The following is a 16,468-nucleotide window of genomic DNA, read 5'->3' as shown; positions in this document are numbered from 1 at the left end:
TCACCACATCGCTGTATTTTGCTAACAAGTGAATTATTTGTCACAATAGTGTCTCCTGAATTGATTTCCTTAAAATTGGTTTTCTTAATGACTGAGCATGGTTTCACATCAGCAAGTCATATATATACCTAATATTCGTGACATAAGGAGGAGGCAGAGTGTACAAGCACACGTAGAGTTCTGTGAGTACATGAATAGCTATGTAGGAGTGTGGCATGCCTGTGTTTATAATGTGGTGGCTACACTGACATATTTGTACTATTTGTACTATAATAAAAGCACGGGGGCACCTGGGTGTCTCAGTCAGTTCGGTGTCCAACTTCAGCTCAGGTCATGATCTCACGGATCATGAGTTCGAGCCCCACATTGGGCTCTTTGCTGACAGCTCAGAGCCGGGAGCCTGCTTCACATTCTGTGTCTTCCTCTCCTCTGTCCCTCCCTCACTCATGTTCTGTCTCTCTCAAAAATAAATAAACACTAAAAAAAAGCACAAATATAAAACTAAAATCCCAAACTATCTGAAGGACTTCCATGGAAAATGAGATTCTAGGAATTCTACACTTTTAGATCAGTCAGGTTATTATCTTATTTTATTTCTCCCTTATTATCCAATCCACTCCCTGGTTTACTAAAACCATGAGTAGCCAGATGGAGAAGGAAAGAGAGACTGCATGAGCTTCAGGTGTAAGCTGTTCTGCCCCAGAACCATGTAAATGACAAGCTAAAATCTCCCACTTCCCACAAACACATATGGCAAAGCAATGTTTTGTTCCAGAGAGTTCATGTGAGAGGGTTGGGAGTATAAGAATTTATTAATTGGGAGGAAATTTGAAAATCACAACATACATCTCAGTGATAATCAAATGTCTTCTTCCTGTTCTGGGTGTCTATATCTTGTAAACCAGTCTGTCCAGTTGAGCATTTTAATGCTCTCCCTATACAAATGGCCATTAATAGAGTCAGTCTCTTTATTTCCTATTCAGGCCAATGCACACCCCAAATTCTTTATAATCCATGTGCAAATTTGGCGATATAACAAGTTCACTTCTTCTTTACTAGACATCCATGGTACAAAATAATAGACAAAATAACAGATATAAACAGGCAATGATAGTAATATCACAACCATTTTATAGAAATTTTAAAAATCCTCCCTCATCCTTTGAGATCTAAACAGAATTCCGTCTGGAACATTATCACCTCTCAATAAATGTTAGTCTTAGCGTTATCTTTAGAATAGATTTGATCCACAGGATATTCAAATTAAATTGATGAATGTTCCTATCAGAGAAGAGAAACATTTTCTTTGCTGCATAAACTACCAACCCTTAATTCAAACAATAGCATAGACAAAAGCCAAGGTACTGCTTTACCTTAAAATCACAAGTCTCCAAGGCAGAAGGGAATGTAAAGTTGCTATGTGTACAATGAAAGACTCCATTGTGAAAATAACAAATATAATCCTAAAAATCTGACCTTAAAGTAACACTCGATACAAGTCCTTTCAAATTCTCTTAGAAAACTGAAGAATTATTTCCAAAGAAAACGTATCAAAGCAAGAATATCAGATACAGGGAAGCCAAGAATTGTGCATATGTAAGTATGTGCACGTGTCTATACACACACCATCTCAAAGAACAGTTGCTAAATAGGGATAAAACTTGGAGGAACAGCTGTGCTTGGGACATTCCACAGCAAAGAGAAGCAGACATGTAAAATAGGGAAAATTTACTTACAATGGCTTTAAAGTTGAGGACTTCACCCTTAAGAGCAAAAGTAATTGTAGTGCCTCTTACTCTATGCTTAGGTTTTGAAATCAATAGCAGTGAAGCTTCGGCAGGATGTAGAAAGCGACTGGTGAATTTCACAGTGATATTAATTTCGTTTCTATTGAGTAAAAGAGAAAACAGGAAATATTTTATTGATGAAACACAGTAAGTATCGCTTCAGCATAGATCACGTGCCCAGTGCCCACATCCTGCAATATACTCATTTCTACAATAAAATTAAAGACTGATGCAGATCTCAGCAAGCCTACAATCCAGTTACTGTCATCAGTTAAAGCATCTTGATCCAATCTGTAAAATCTACAGTTACCTTCAAACATACATATAATCTACCAAATTCTGGATTTTCAGCTAGCCACAGGAAATCATGAATGCACTTTTGTGTGAAATTCTTAGGACACTTCTGTGCTACTGTTTAGGCGAACTCTTAGTCATATCACTGGGTTTTTTTCACATGGAGGGAAAAAAATGAAAAAGCCTTAAGAATTCAAAAAATACTTAAAGCCATGGTTGAAAATGAAATTTATATCTGGAATCAAAATAATGGTATATAAATAGCAGGATTTTTATTTGAGAGAAACACATAAATAAAAGAAAGAATATAGAAAGCCATGTCTGTCTCCCTTAAACTTCCACTTTCTAGTCTAGAACACAGTAAAATGGTAAGGAGTCTATGGACTTGGGGGAGATTTCACTTACTAGTTCATCGGGTAATGACAACACCATGGCATCCAGGCAATCTAAAACTCTTGGCAGAAAGTCTGTGATCCTCGGGTAGCAGGAGAGCATGGAGGCAGGGGAAGAGCTCTTACAAGAACCTTTCTCACATGCCTCCCTACTGCCCATGAGAGAGTGTCATGAGTTTCTAACTGCTTCCTATGAGGGTTGCTACCTAGCCCCCTTCAGGGTAGAGTTACAGACTATAAAACTGCTTAGGTGCAGCATGAAATTGGCTGTCGACAGCACAATGTCCTCTTACGTACGATGCATTCATCAACAAAAGCCCTTCTGATATGGTATTACCCTGCACAAGGGACATGGGGATCTAGCCCTTTTGATTTGTTTTGTTTTCACAGTTTATGTAAGTAATGAAATCCTCATATAAAACAAAAGGTCTCACTGGTTTTGTTTTTTAAGCTTTTTTACATTTATTTATTTTTGAAAGATGGAGACAGACAGAGCCCAAGTAGGGGAGGAGCAGAGAGAGATGGAGACACAGAATCCGAAGTNATCTTTCAGCCTTGCCTTGCCTTGCCACAACTGTGAGTGAAAAATCATAGGGAAATTTTACCTTTACTTTTGCTTCGACTTTTAGCATACTTATCACAATTATTCCTTTCACAAACTATCACCTACTGCTTTCTCTTAGGATACCCTTAGTTGGAAGCAGAGATGGGAATAGATTCTCTCAGTGCTCAACTTTGGCTTAACTTCCCCCCAAATCCTTGTGGAATTGCTGTTCAATGGGTAAGTCTAGGGAGCAGCAAAAACTAAAATGAATTAAAGATTTTCAAAATCAATAGAAATACTCTCAAAACGGCTTTTTAGGGAAAATTACAACTCACATGTCACAGGAGTGGGAATGGTTTTTACCCAAATATGTCATCACTAATCTCCTCAATTTGTACAAAAGACATTTTGTTGGCCATTATGAAAAGCTCATGGACTTGAATTTAATTAAGAAAAAAGAATATTTGACCTTGAGATCTTTTTCAAAAGCTCAAACTCTGTGTTATGATACCTGTGAATGACTTACAATTTTCATTAGATATTCTAAAATTCATCATTAGACCAAGTCATTCATCCATCCATGCATTCAATTAATATTTATGAAGAATTTATAATGTTAGAGGCACTGTTTTTGATTTTGGGATACAGTAATTAGAAAAAAAACTCACACAATTCCTGATCTCCGGGACCTTACATTCTGTAGGGCAAGCCAGATATTAATTACACTGTCATAAAATAAAAGTGAAAATTACAAATTTATGTATGTGCTAGGAAGTGATATGAGAACATATAACAGGAAGTGTAGTATAGTCTATCTAAAGAGTCAGAGGAAAGGATATGTTAGGTGGGATATGAAAGATGAGAAGTTATCTAGAATGAGCAGGGGAGGAAAGAAAGCATCCAAGGCCTCTGCTATGAGGAACTGTGATGTGTTTGAAGAACTCACCAAAGGCCAGTGGCGCTAAAGGTTACAAAGCAAGAGGGTTAGTGATACAAAATATATCTAGGATCCATCTCTGAAAGGCAACATGTTGAGATATTCAATCTGTATTTTAACAGTAATGGGAAGCTATGGGAATATTTTAAACAGAGGAGTGATATAAGCAAATCTGCATTTTAAAAAACTGTTGCCATTCTAAAGAGGATAAATTACAGATACGCCTTTTAGCAGCCTATTGTCGAAGTGCAGTTTCAAGATGATGGTACAGTCTTTTCATCTGAACTCTGAGCTTTGGTGCAAAGTTGGAACAAAGAGCACCCCCTTGGACCACCCAGATCAGATTCCCCACTGGTGATCCAGATAGTACAAACAAGTAACAAGGATCACCACCCACAGCACTCCACCCGCACTATAGTGAGGGCTGTCTGAAAAGCATGTTTGGCGACACTCATTTGGAGAGGAGAGATTGGGATGTCGCCATTTTTCTCCCCATCAACAACATGGTGGGGCTTCAGGAAACAGGACAGTGGCAACAAGTGGAGGCGGGACCCACTTAAACCAAACCCCATCCCTCCATGCCTGGTAACTACTGATCCACCAGAGTGAGAATGACACTGACTGAACGAGACAGCCTCTCCTCCAGATCAGCACAGCCCCAGGTCCCAGGCACCAACAGACAACTGTCCTGTGGTTTTGTATGTTAGTCTGTTTTTCTCTATTTTTCTCTTCTTTTCTTTCCTTCTCTTCTCTTTCCCCTTGCTTTCCTTTCTACTCTCCTCTTTTTTCTTCCCCTGGTGGAATGTGCCTCATACTTTCTGATTTAATTTTTGGTCGATTCTTATTATATAAATATTTTTTCTTTCCTTTTTCTGTTTATTCTTTTTACACCTTTTCTGTATCTGATTCGTCTTTATTTTTCTTCTCTCTCTCTCTCTGTGTGTGTGTGTGTGTGTCTCTCTCTTTCTGGATTAAGCCTTTATACTTTCTTTGCTTCTCTGCCTGGTCATTTTTTATTCTGTCCCTGTCATTTCCCTCAATGTATGGGATAAGGCGTCTTCCTCAACCACTTTTTCCTTCATTCCAGTGTTAGTTTAAAGAACAAATCAAAGCACACCTAATGGAAGGTCAAATCCACCACTAGGAGCAGTAGGATAAAGCAACCAAAGATGCAACATTAGAGTGCATGCAACACACGCCAAAAACACTTGCAGAAGTGCCAAGCTCTGGACAGTGTGTGCCCCTTTTTAATATAATAGTACTTGCAGGTACAGGACTCATGACAAGCTATTAAAACACATAAAAGACAGAAACATAGCTAAATGGTCAAACAGGAATTCTTCTCAAATGAAATTCCAGGAAGAAATGACAAAGAATTGCACAAAAGAGATATAAAAAACATATCCGAACAAGAATTTAGAATAATGGTCACAAGACTAATAGCTGGGCTTGGAAAAGCAAAGACAGCAGAGAATCTACTGCTGCAGAGATCAAGGACCTAGCAAATACTTTTGATGAATTAAGAAATACTGTAAGTGAGTTGCAAAATATACTAGACGCAGTGATAGCAAGGATGGGAGAAGCAGAGGAGAGAACTGGTAAAACAGAAGGTAAAATGATGGAAAATGATAAAGGTGAGAAAAAGAGGGAAAGAAAATTACTAGGCCATGAGGGGAGAATTATAGACCTAAGTGATTCAATGAAATGAAATAATATCTGTATCAAGTTGCAGAAGAAGAAGAGACAGGGAAAGGGGCAGAAGGTTTAACTGAACAAATTATAGCAGAGAACTTCCCTAATCTGGGGAAGGACACAGACATCCAAGTCAAGGAAGCACAGAGACCTCCCTTAAAAATCAACAAAACAGGTCAACACAACATATCATAGTGAAACTGGCAAAATACGAAGATAAAGAGAGAATTAAGTAAGCAGCTAAACAAAAGGGCTTTAACAAACAAGGGGAGACACATAATGGTAGTAGTAGACCTGTCCAGTGAAACTTGACAGGCCAGATGGGAGTGGCAAAAATATTCAATGTGCCAAAAAGGAAAAATATTTAGCCTCGAATCCTGTATCCAGCAAGGCTGTCATTCAGAATAGAAGGAGAAATAAAGGCTTTCCCAGACAAGTAAAAACTAAAGGAGTTCAAGACCACTAAACTAGACTTGCAGGAGATACTAAGGGGGACTCTGTGAGTGGAAAGCAGCAAAGACTACAAAGGACCAGAGATATCACACGAGCATGAAACCTACAGATAATACAATCACAATAAATCCATAATTTCAATAATCACTCTGAAAAGAAATCAAAAGACATAGCATATCAGAATGGACTAAAAAAAACTGAGCCATTGATACGCTACCTGCAAGAGTCTCATTTCAGACCTGAGGACACCTACAGATTGAAAGTGAGGGGGTGGAAAACCATCTGTCATGCTACCAGACGTCAAAAGAAAGCTGGAGTAGCCATACTGATATCAGACAAACTAGATTTTAAAACAAAGACTGTCACAAGAGATGATGGCATTATAGTTTAATTAAGGGATCTATCCATCAAGAAGAGCTAACAATTGTAAATGTTTATGCCCCCCAATATGGTAACCCCAAATATAAAAATCAATTAATTACATACGAAAGTAAATGTATAGATAACAATACTGTGATTGTACGAGACTTTAATACTCCACTTACAGCAATGGACAGATCACCTATGCAGAAAATCAATAATGAAATCATGACTCTGAATGACACATTAGACCAGATGGACCTAACAGATATATTCAGAACTTTTCATCCAAAAGCAGCAGAATAAACATGCTTTTCAAGTGCTCATGGAACATTCTCCAAAAGAGATCATATACTGGGTCACAAAGCAGCCCTCAACAAATATAAAAGGATTGAGATCATACCATGCATATTTTGACATGATTATGCTTTGAAACATGAAATCAACCACTAGAAAAAATTTGGAAAGTCTCCAAATACATGGAGGTTAAAGAACATCCTACAAAAGAATGAAATGTGTCAGCCAGGAAATTAAAGAAGAAATTAAAAAGTATATGGAAACAAATGAAAATGAAAACACGACAGTCCAAACACTTTGGGATGCATCAAAGTCAGTCTTAAGAGGAAAATACATTGCAATCCAGGCCTATCTTAAGAAGCAAGAAACATCCCGAATACAGAACCTAATCTTACATCTAAAGGAACTAGAAACACAGCACCAAAGAAAGCCCAAAATCAGCTGAAGAAGGGAAATAATAAAGATTAGAGCAGAAATAAACAATGTAGAAGCCCCCCAAAATAGTAGGACAGATCAATGAATCCAAGACTTGGTTTTTTGAAAGAATAAACAAAATTAATAAACCTCTAGCCAGACTTCTCAGAAAGAAAAGAATGAGAACCCAAATACATAAAATCATGATTGATGAAAGAGCAGAGATCACAACAAACAGCACAGAAATACAATTAACAGAGAATACGATGAAAAACTATGCCAACAAACTGGACAATTTGGAAGAAATAGATAAATTCTTAGACACCCACCTATCTATCATAACTCAAACAGGAAGAACTATAAAATTTGAATAGTCTCTTAACTACAAAAGAAATTGAATTGGTTATCAATAATCTCCCAACAAATAAGAGTCCTGGGCGAGATGGCTTCACAGGGGATTTCTACCAGACATTTAGGGCAGATTTAATAATTATCCTTCTCAAGCTGTTCCAAGAAATAGAAATGGAAGGAAAGCTTCCAGACTCATTCTATGAAGCCAGCATTACCTTCATTCCCAAACCAGACAAAGACCCCACTAAAAAGGAGAATTACAGTCCAATATTTCTGATGAACTTGGATGCAAAAATTCTCAACAAGAAACTAGCAAACTGAATTGAATAATACATTAGAATTTTTCATCATGTGAAAACTATAGAAAACTTACGAAGGAAATTGAAGAAGACACAAAGACATGGAAAAACATTCCATGCTCAAGGATTGGAAGAATCAATGTAGTTAAAANGAAGAAAACCAAAACGGGAGGCATCCCCATCCCAAACTTTAGCCTCTACTACAAAGCTGTCATCATCAAGACAGTACGGTATTGGCACAAAAACAGACACATAGACCAATGGAATAGAATTGAGAACTCAGAATTGGACCCAAAAGTATACGGTCAACTAATCTTTGACACAGCAGGAAAGAGTATACAATGGAAAAAAGACAGCCTCTTTATTAACAGATGGTCTGGGAGAACTGGACAGCAACATGCAAAAGAATGAAACTAGATCATTTTCATACACCATACACAAAAATCAACTCACAATGGATAAAGGACCTGAACGTGAGACAGGAAACCATCAAANTCATAGCAGCACACTCAACAATAGCCAAAATATGGAAAGAGCCTAAGTGTCCATCAAAGGATGACTGGATCCAGAATATGTGGTTTATCTATACGATGGAATACTACATGGCAATGAGAAAGAATGAAATCTGGCCATGTGTAGCAACATGGATGGACCTTGAGGGTGTTATGCTGAGTGAAATAAGTCAGGCAGAGGCGGACAGCTACCATATGTTTGCACGTATAGGAGGATTAGGAGGAACTTAACAGAGGACCATGGAGGAGAAGAAGGGGGGAAATGGGGGAGGAGAGGGAGGGAGGTAAACCATGAGAGACTCTTGAATGTTGAGAACAAACAGAACTGATGGGTATGGGGAGGAGGGGAAGGGGGCTGATGGGCATGGAGGAGGGCACTTGTGGGGATGAGCACTGGGTGTTATATGGAAACCAACTTGACAATAAACTATTTCAAAAAAAGAATTTTTCATCATGATTAGGTGGGATTAATTCCTGGATTGAAGGGTTGGTTCAATATTCACAAATGGATCAATATGATACATCACATTAATAGAAGGATAAGAACCATATGATACTGTCAACAGATGCAGAAAAAGCATTTGACAAAATATAGCACCCTTTCTTCATAAAAACTCTCAAGAAGCTCAGGATAGAAGGAACATACCTTAACATCATAAAAGCCATATATAAAAGTCCCACAGCTATTATCACCCTCCATGGGAAAAATTCCCCTGAGATCAGGAACATCACAGGATTATCCATTCTCACCACTGTTTAACATAGTGTTGGAAGTCCTAGCCTCAGTAATCAGACAACAAAATGAAATAAAAGCCATCCAAATAGAGAAGGAAGAATTCAAACTTTCACTCTTTGCAGATGACATGATACTCTACATGGAAATACTGAAAGACTCCAGCAAAAAACTGCTATAACCTATACATGAATTCAGCAAAGTCACAGGATATAAAATTAATGTACAGAAATCAGTTGCATTTCAATACACCAATAATGAATCAACTGAAAAAGATATCAAGGAATCAATCCCATCTACAATTGCACCATGAACCATAAGATACCTAGAAATAAACCTAACCAAAGTGGTCAAAGATCTGGATGCTGAAAATAACAGAAAGCTTATGAAAAAAATTAAAGAAGACACAAAGAAATGGAAAAACCATTCCATGCTCATGGATTAGAATATTGTTACAATGTCAATACTACCCAAAGCAATCTACACATTCAATGCAATCTCAACCAAAATAGTACCAGCATTCTTCACAGAGCTAGAACAAACAATTCTAAAATGCATATGGAACCACAAGAGATCTCAAATAGCCAAAATAATGTTGAAAAAGAAAACCAAAGCTGGAGGCATCACAATCCCTGACTTTAGCCTGTACTACAAAGCTGTAATCATTAAGAAAGCATGGTATTGGCACAAAAACAGACACAAAGACTAGTGGAATAGAATAGAGAACACAGATTTGGACGCACAAATGTATAGCCAATTAATCTTTGACAAAGCAGGAAAGAGTATCCAATGGAAAAAAGACAGCCTCTTTAACAAATGGTGCTGGGAGAACTGGACAAAAACGTGCAAAAGAATGAACCTGGACCACTTTCTTACACCATATACAATAATAAATTCAAAATGGATGAAAGACCTAATGTGAGACAGGAAACCATCAAAACCCTAGAGGAGAAAGCAGGCACAAACTCTTGGATCTCAGCCGCAGCAATTTCTTGCTCGACACATCTACAAAGGCAAGGGAAACAAAAGCAAAAATGAACTATTTGGACCTCATCAAGATAAAAAAGCTTCTGCACAGAAAAGGAAACAATTAACAAAACTAAAAGACAACCAATGGAATGGGAGAAGACATTTGCAAACAACACATTGGACAAAGGGTTATTATCCAAAATCTATAAAGAACTTACCAAACTCAACACCAAAAAACAATCCTGTGAAGAAATGGGCAGAAGACATGAATACACACTTTTCCAAAGAAGACATCCAAAAGACACATGAAAAGTTGCTCAACATCGCTCCTCATATCAGGGAAATACAGATCAAAACCATATTGAGATACCACCTCTCACTGGTCAGAGTGGCTAAAATTAACAACTCTGGAAAGAACAGATATTGGTGAGGATATGGAGAAAGCAAAACTCTCTTGCACTCTTGGTAGGAATGCAAGCTGGGGCAGCCCCTCTGGAAAACAGTATGGAGGTTCCTCAAAAAATTACAAATAGAATTACCCTACGACCCAGTAATAGAACTATTAGCAATTTATCCAAAGGATACAGGAGTGCTGATTCATACGGGCACATCTCCCCCCAATGTTTATAGCAGCGCTTTCGACAATAGCTAAATTATGGAAAGAGCCCAAATGCCCATCAACTGATGAATGGACAAAGAAGATGTTGTATATATATATGCAATGGAATAGTACTCTCTCTAAAATGTATAAACATTAAAGAGATAAATTTGGTAAAATCAATGGGACTTGGTAACAGATTGGATCTCTCTTAAACAAACAAAAAAAGAAAAAGAAAAAAAAAAACAGTTTAGAATGACCAAATTCTAACTAACATGCATTCAATAAATGAATTTATGGACTTATACTCAAATCCTATGAAACACATTTTATAATATAGTATCCATTTGACGAGGTCAATGGCTGGTTTTAGGACAATGAAGATTTGAGCCTGTCTTGAATACAGATGTTCCTTCTGAAATTTTGTAGTCATACTGAGGCATGTAAATGATAAGGATTCCTTCCTGAATGTGTTAGAAAGTTCCAAATCAAATGTTTGGTACAGTTAGCTATGTGTCTTAGGTCTCTAAAAATGTGTATAAATATAGGCTTCATCTTTATTTTCTTACTTTTTATTTTCTTTTTGTTCCAACTGCTTCCCTCTCATAAAAAAAAATATTCTTAATGGGGTGCATGGGTGGTTCAGTCCGTGAAGTGTCCTACTTCAGCTTAGGTCATGATCTCACATTTGGTGGGTTCGAGCCTCTCATTGGGCTCTGTGCTGACAGCTTGGAGCCTGGAGCTGCTTTGGATTGTGTACCTCCCTCTCTCTCTGCCCCTCCCTGCTCCTGCTCTGTCTCTTTCTTTTAGGAATAAACATAAAAGAATTTTTTAAAAATCCTTGATATTAAATGTTATCTTGTAAGCTATTTTTACTTGACTTTTGGAATAGATGGAAAACAATTTATAACATATCAATCAATGTCAATGCTCATTTGGCTCAATGAGCATAATGAGGAAAAAGAGAAACAAGAATGGTTTTCCAAAAGTGTACTTCCACTTTTATGCAGTTACTCTATGGTTGTAGCTAAATTTAATCATCAAATTAGATGCAAAAGTAAACATGCTTGTTTGTATGTTGGTGTAGATGTTTAATCATTTCTATATACATGATTTCACTGGGAATTTAAGTCCACATCTGTCAGAAAGAGCCATTATTAATCATGATTTAGACAGACTCTAAGAACATGATATATATATAATTATATAATNTATTTTTTCTGAGCCCTGTTTGTAAAAACAAAAGACTATGAATTTACATAGTCTAGATAAAAGGATGCTTAAAAACCACCTAATAACAGTATTTATGCCTACAAAATAAAATGCATCTAGAAAAGGGAATAATTATTTTCCATATATATCAACAATCAAGCACTATCCCTTCTGGAAACCGTTCTGTGGTTAACCCAAAAACACGTAGGTGCTATTTTCCAGTTCCTTCTAATTCTATACACACAACACAAATAAAACAATTATCAGGTACCTGGGTGGCTCAGTCAGTTGAGTGTTGGACTCTTCATTTCACCTCAGGTCATGATCTTATGGTTTTGAGATCGAGCTCCGCATTGGGCTCTGTTCGTGGAGCTTGCTTAAGATTCTCTCTCCTTCTCTCTCTGCCCCTCAACTATCATGCTCTCTTGCTCGCTCTCTTTCTCTCTTCCTCCCTCAAATTATATCCTCATTGTGTATTTGCTGTAGGTACTCTACTAGACTAGAATCACTTGTGACTGGTTTTGACACATTTTCATCTAAGATCACCAGCACTTCAAATTTAGGTGGGGGAGGGGGGCAAATCCACATTGCTTTCTGTATGTTCCACTTACAGTATTAGGTGTTTTGCCTATATACTTACATTTATTATTGGCAAAACTGTGGGTAAATATTCTAATCCTTTTTACAAATAAGAAAAATGAGTCTGGATCATAGAACCTGTACATATCAGTATCAAACTCCAGCACCTGTTAAATGACATGACAGCAGAGTTCTAGACCACAATGGCATCTGAAGTCCAGATTTATCATCTAAGAGAAATATCATTAAAATTATAAGAAAGAGATCTTTTTAAAAGCTGCTAGTTAGAGGAAGCTATCAATGAGCATCTGAACAGAGGTTAATAAAGGAAACAAAGCTGCCCTGTAGACTCCTGGAGAGGCCATTTCCAGAAACGCCCACTTACATGGAGGGCAAGATGGGGTTCAGATAATCTCATTCTCTGCAAGGCCAGTGCAGAATGCAGGGCAGTTGGGCATAAAAGCAGAATATTTTTCATACTATAGCAAAAATTTGTGTGTACAAACAGAACCACAAAATATTTTTCTATTGCCATATTATTCTATATAAATGGGTAAGTATCACAAGTCATTAGAGTAAATCCTTAAATAGGAAGCACTGAAATCAAAATAAACATTAACAATTGACCTAAAAGGAGATAAAATAATGTAAGTAAGAGATGAGTATGTGAAAATCAGAGACATTTATGAAGATACTATAACCCCTATTTAAGAAGAGGATGCTATGAAACACAGATACTCAATCAAAATGAAAGCACTTATAAATATACATACTTAGGAGATTCTCATTTTCTCTCTCCCTAAAGGAAACAGCTGGAAAAGAAGGCTTATTGATAAAAAGAGGAAACAGCAATGAGATAAAAAAAAAATACTATGATAAGATACACAGAGGATGCAATTAACAGGTTCAATATCCAACAGCTACAGGTTAGAAAATGCGAACTGTGAAAAAGGAGGGGAAAGAATTACGAAAAAAATAAAGAGAATTTTCCAGCATTTATGAACAATAACTTCATGGTTAAAGGACTCCATCTGTACCGAGACAGTGAATAAAAAAAGACCCTCTTTGATGCACTCTGGATCAATATCATAACACAATCAGAACAGAAGATCCTAAAAACTTCTAGAAGTGTTGAGAAAGAGAATTATAGTAGACTTTCTCATCAAAAATACTTAATACTATGAGGCAGCAGAACAATTCTCTTAAGTTATAAGGAAAAAAATCTTTTCAACTTAAAATAATAAACCAAGCAAATTATAAATCAAGTGTGAAANAGATAAGAAAGAAAAAGGTCCTAATTTCTATTCAAAGAGAAATAAAAATTCCCAATATTGACAGCTCTTCAGTAGGTCTGGAAAGCAATTAGTGCAAATAAAAAGGAACAGGCAAAGTTCTCTAGAAAGTGACGTACTTGAAGGAAAGAGACTTCAAGGACTGTATGCATACCTTTAGAATTTTTTAATATTCTCAACTTTAAAAAGAAGGAGTCAAAAGATATTTTTTATTCTGACGGTATAAGAAACACTGATATAATAGATTTTCACTCCTGAAAAAGTAATAAACAGAAGATAAAACTAGTGATGTTTGGAGGGAGGGCAATAAATCTGGAGAAGTAAGCAAACTAGATCATTAAATATTATAGCTATACATCAAGCGATTATTTATAAGGTTGGTATAAGAAATATATAGGCAAAAATAATATAGATTATTTCAATTTATGGAGGTAACTATGGGAAGAACTAAAATGAGACATAAATGAAGGAGTGAAAAGTAGGAGGCTCAAGAAGTGGAGAAAGATTTGAGGGGAGGGGGATTTGTTTTGTATTTTTTAACTCCACTTCATATTGACTTATTAAACATGTATAAGTTAAATTTTGATTAATAACAGATAAAGTCGGCAACAAGAATATAAGTATATGTGTAACATGGTGGAAAAATGATATATTCGTGATTACATGTGTGAGCAGGTGGGCACGAATATATGGTCAGTTAGTGTGTACTTGGCATGTATTAAAACTTTATAAAGCTAATATTTATAAATATGTATACATTTATATCGAGCATAAATGGTGCAATGGTGAATAAAGAGAAAAAAAGGCACACTGCTGAGAAGGTAATAGGAAGTAGCCTGTTGGGTTCACCCAAGTGAAATATTTGCACAAACGTGCTTGTGGAAAAACAAAAACATGGATCTTTGGGATTGCTTACGAATAGTCAAAGCACATTTTATTGAATGTTCTGTATGCATGTGATACATACACGCACGCACACGCTCACAAATACACAACATGTACCAATGTCAAGTGAGTTAAGTGTCAACTCTGGATTTAGATCAGCTGGTTCTGAATCTCCACTTGACCATTTAAGCAGGGAAAATTGGGCAAATGATCGAATGCCTCTGCCTAATGTCTTCTTTTGAAAAATGGGGACACATAGGCTGTTAGGATGATTAAAGACGAAAAGGTACATGAAGTGCATGTTATGAAGATTTTGTACATACAAATGTTTAATAAGCATTAAGCATTTTAAAATTTACATATATAATGAGTTTATTTTGTAAATATTTAACTAGGCATATGTTGTAATAAACACACATTTGTGCATTTAAAAAGACCAGAAAGAACTGAATTGATAAATTAACTATGTTTATCTGATGGGGTTTTCAGTGATTGTTGTTTCCCATTTATACTTCTCTGCAAAAAATTTTCAACATGTACAGGTTTTAAATTTATAATAAAGACTATAAATGTCAATTTCATGAACTGAAATATGATCTTAAGCTAAAATATCACAAGTTTAGTGTGGCTGTTAGGAAGAGTTTCTACCTAACGAGAGCTTTGAAATACTGGAAGGGTCTATTGGGTTTATAAGTGGAAAAAAAATGGTGAGGGGAATGTGAAACCTTTTCACTTGTATCACCTATTTGAAGGGCAGAAAATGGATCTCAATTATCAAAATCCTGAGGGGAGAAAAATGGGACTATGACAATGTTTAAATTAACTTGTATTACTACAGTTGTGCTTTATAACAGACATGTAAGAAGTAGAACTTAGAAAATGGGTGGGTTGTTTTTACAAGGAGTTTTATTCTAGTCATTTAGTTTATAATACAGAAACAGGTAAGTGGAGAATTGTTTTCCTCAGATTCAATTCAGTCGGGATATAGTACCAATCATGAATAGGTAGAATTTATAAATTGTATACTCCTTAGCCTGCAGCAATAACTGACGAAAACAAACTCAGGCTAATGACACAAGCCAGGGGCATTGTTGCAAGTGGGTTTCTGGGTATTTTAAAGCAATTAAAATGGCCCTTATTTTCAATTATTTCGGTGTTTGATACACTAGAAGTGATAATAATTGCAATATGAAAAGCAACTCAGGGTTAATGTATAGTCAAAAACCAAGAAGGTAACCAGGTGAAGTAACTTTAGTAGTTGTAATCCGAAACGTTGCACTGGGAAAAAAAAAATCAAACTAACTGAATGCAAAGGTGATGACTAAAATTCAAGGTGGTTAAAGTCAGTGGTTATTACATTTGTGAACCTCTGAGATACTAACATGGCTGTTCTCTTACGTCCTTGTATTTTGTAATAAGAATATTTACCATCATTAATACTGTTGACGTATATAATAGCATTTGTTGATCTGGGAAGAGTAATATATTATGCTCATATTTAACTCCTCAAGACTACATTCAGGGGGCTTCATTTGTACTTTATTTCAGAAAGTAGGAGAGTAGTGGAAACATTCAAAAAATGTATCATGAGAACAGAATCNGTAAAGAAAAACAATACAATTTGGGTGTATGTGTGTGTGTGTGTACACACACACACACACACACATACTCATACACACATCCATACATATACACACAAAGACAGTGAAGGGAAAGAGAGAAATGGCAACACTGAGGGTATCTTTGGGGTAAGATCATCAGTCTTTCACTTTTCTCTGTGCTTCATACTTTCATAGTTTCTAAATTTTCTGCAATGAGCACATTTTTCAGAAATAACTATAAAGAACATAAAAAAAACTATATAAAAT

General features: G+C 36.3%; 1 protein-coding gene across 1 annotated transcript in view; it reads right to left on the bottom strand.

Moving 5' to 3' along the window:
• Positions 1-16,468, bottom strand: part of CFAP47 (cilia and flagella associated protein 47) — a 492,482-nt gene that overhangs the window by 255,780 nt on the left and 220,234 nt on the right. The window contains 4 exon segments of the mRNA XM_077760783.1: positions 1,737-1,887; positions 2,467-2,485; positions 4,143-4,152; positions 7,178-7,202. Of these exon segments, the coding sequence (XP_077616909.1) occupies positions 1,737-1,887; positions 2,467-2,485; positions 4,143-4,152; positions 7,178-7,202 (205 nt within the window).

The sequence above is a fragment of the Crocuta crocuta genome, unplaced genomic scaffold (assembly GCF_008692635.1).
Source record: "Crocuta crocuta isolate KB4526 unplaced genomic scaffold, BGI_CrCroc_1.0 scaffold696, whole genome shotgun sequence".
Lineage (NCBI taxonomy): Eukaryota > Metazoa > Chordata > Mammalia > Carnivora > Hyaenidae > Crocuta > Crocuta crocuta.
The sequence above is the reverse complement of the archived record's forward strand: the minus strand, read 5'-3'. Positions and strand labels throughout refer to the sequence as shown.